General features: G+C 44.6%; 1 protein-coding gene across 1 annotated transcript; it reads left to right on the top strand.

Annotated features, from left to right (window-relative positions):
- Positions 1–1,020: 1,020 nt before the first annotated feature.
- On the top strand, positions 1,021–2,362 carry LOC308377404 (N-acetyltransferase 8; the record flags this gene model as incomplete). Its single annotated transcript, XM_080854052.1, has 2 exons — positions 1,021–1,039; positions 1,623–2,362. 2 exons carry the CDS (start codon positions 1,021–1,023, stop codon positions 2,360–2,362), a joined length of 759 nt encoding a protein of 252 aa, XP_080710178.1.
- Positions 2,363–2,580: the final 218 nt, after the last annotated feature.

Here is a 2,580-nt window from a genome sequence, read left to right as displayed (position 1 = left end):
TCAAAACCCAAATGAGTGGTCATGAGTCCTTCACAGGGGAGAAAAAGCCTACAAAAGCTGAAGTAAAAACAGGAGAAAAGGGGAAACATGTCTCTTGCAGGGGTGGAGATCCCATTTCACTGTAGGGGGGGACAATACATGGTAACATTTCAGAGAGTAATTCCGGGGGGCTTTCACAAGAGCCAAACCACTTTGAGGAATAGGATTTTTCAACACTTAAAAAACACATTGTGTTACGTTTATAAAAGCACTGCTTGTGTCTATCACAATGTCTATAACTGTATTAAAAAAAATAACAACTGGGGGACAACTTTATGGTAGGACACGTGTCATACACAGGCATACACAAACATGGCTTTCAGTATGGCCACTGAATCATTCTGCAAAACAAAAGAATAATTCCAGGACTTGTACATTTACTACATGAAACAGTTCAGTATTTAAATACATCGGATATTACTATTGCTTTATCACGGCAAGATGCCTTAAGAAAAACTTTGCAACGCTCAATATCCGTCAGGAACAACCGTCAAACTGTTCAACCTGACCAGACTTTGGGTGTTTAGTCAGTCAGTCTCAGTGGTGGCACAATCAAGCTTAGGATTTACTGTTGTTAATTGCTTCTCTAGACCCAGCTTATTGGCCAGTCTTATAAAATTCCAGATTGTGTGTGTGTGTGTGTGTGTGTGTGTCTGTCTGTGTGTGAGTGTGTGTGCGTGTGTGTGTGTGTGTGTCTGCGTGTGTCTGCGTGTGTGTGTGTGTGTTTGTGTGTGTGTGTGTGCGTGTGTGTGGGTGTGTGCGTGTCTGTGTGTGTGTGTGTGTATGTGTGTGTGTGTATGTGTGTGTGTGTGTGTGTGTGTGTGTGTGAGCATGCTCAGACTTCATCCAGGCCCCTTTGTGAATGGTCTTCATGCAACACAGGGACTGCTGCCTCCAATAGAGAGAGGGTGAGGAGGGGGAAACTGACCAACACAGAAGAGTGAGAGAAAGAGAGAGAAAGGACATCACGCAAGACGCACAATGGCACAGAAAAGTACCTGTAAGTTCAATACAATAAATAGTGTGATTATGGGTGTATATGATGTAAATATATATGATGTGATGTATATGAATACTCGTGGGACTGTGTGGTGTTGTATGCTTGCATTTTGCACAAAGATTGGTTATATGAAGACATCAAATGTGATCAGTGAATTCAAAGCTACTGTAAAGAATATTCTGTACGAATGTTTCAGTTGTTTTGCAATTAGCATTTAGTCAAATTGGCAAAGATTCAACTGTCAAATACCATCACTTTAGGATGGGCTTTCACAGGCATAGGAATAATACCTTAGAAAAAATTGAAAGTTTAGAAGAGTTTATGTATGAAATATAATACAGTTTGACCGTTTTAGTTTGTTTATTTAGACAATCATGGTCTGTTAGATTCATTCATGTTCCCATTCACTATGGCTTATTGTGAGAGACTGTGTTTTAATGCTTAGAGCACAGATTTTTCTGAATGGAGTATTATGTCCTGTCTCAACATTCATTATGCAACGCAGCGGTATTTTCTAATTGCCAGATTAAAGCCTGATTAACTAAAATACCCTATTTTCTTCGCTTTCCTCTTGGTCTTTTAGTGCCCTGTTCCATTCGCCCATACGCGCCCTCAGATAAGGCATCTGTGGTCTCACTCTTTCGTTTTGGGGTTTTGGAACATGTTTACCCTGCCTTCTTCAAGTCTGTCAGCCATCCGGACCACATTGGTGTGGCCATCAGCATCTGTATGGCGGGGTATGTGCTGGGTGGGAGCTCCTACTTCCAGGCACTGTTATTCGGTGGTGCCTGGGCTGGCCTGGTGTACTACTGTTGCCACGAGATCTACACGGGCTACCTCAACAGGAAGTTGAGTGGAGAAATGGATGACGTGCAGACTCACTTCCTGGACAACCCTAACAACAACTTCTGGGTGGCAGAGATGGACGTTAACGGGCAGTCAAAGATCGCCGGGGTGGTGGCAGTGCTGGCGCATAAGGGAGGGGATGAGTTGGAAGGTGGGAGGAGCCACAGCTGGAACGGAAGTGTGATGGCTACTGATGAAGATGACGGGAGCTATGGGGAGGTGTTCCAGCTGGTGGTCTCCTTCCCGCTGCGCCGGAAGGGTCTTGGGTCTCGGCTGCTTCAGACCGCTGTCGACTTCTGTAAAGAGCAGGGCCTGATGAGCGTGGTCCTGGAGACAAGCTCTCCTCAGCTAGCAGTCCTTGCCCTTGCCAAGAAGATGGGGTTTGTCCAGACTTCCAGCCACAACAACACACACTCAAGCCGCTGGATGGCTAAACTAGCCCGCATCAGTGTATCGCGCATGGAAAAGGTCATCTGAAAACAGAGCCACGCTTTCAAACTCTCTGACACAGGACTATTATCCTACAAAAAAAAAATCGAATCCCACACACGCATCACTACCACAAACCAATGCCTCCTTCATCTGGTCAAATTGTGAGAGAAAATCAAGAGTGCAAAGATAACTGCAAAGGTCTCGGCTGGGTTTTTGTCTGCAATTTTATTTAAAAACGTCCTCATTGAGATAGAGTGGGCTGG

The sequence above is a fragment of the Sprattus sprattus genome (assembly GCF_963457725.1).
Source record: "Sprattus sprattus genome assembly, chromosome: 16".
NCBI classification, from domain to species: Eukaryota; Metazoa; Chordata; class Actinopteri; order Clupeiformes; family Clupeidae; genus Sprattus; species Sprattus sprattus.
This window is presented reverse-complemented; position numbering and strand designations above follow the sequence as displayed.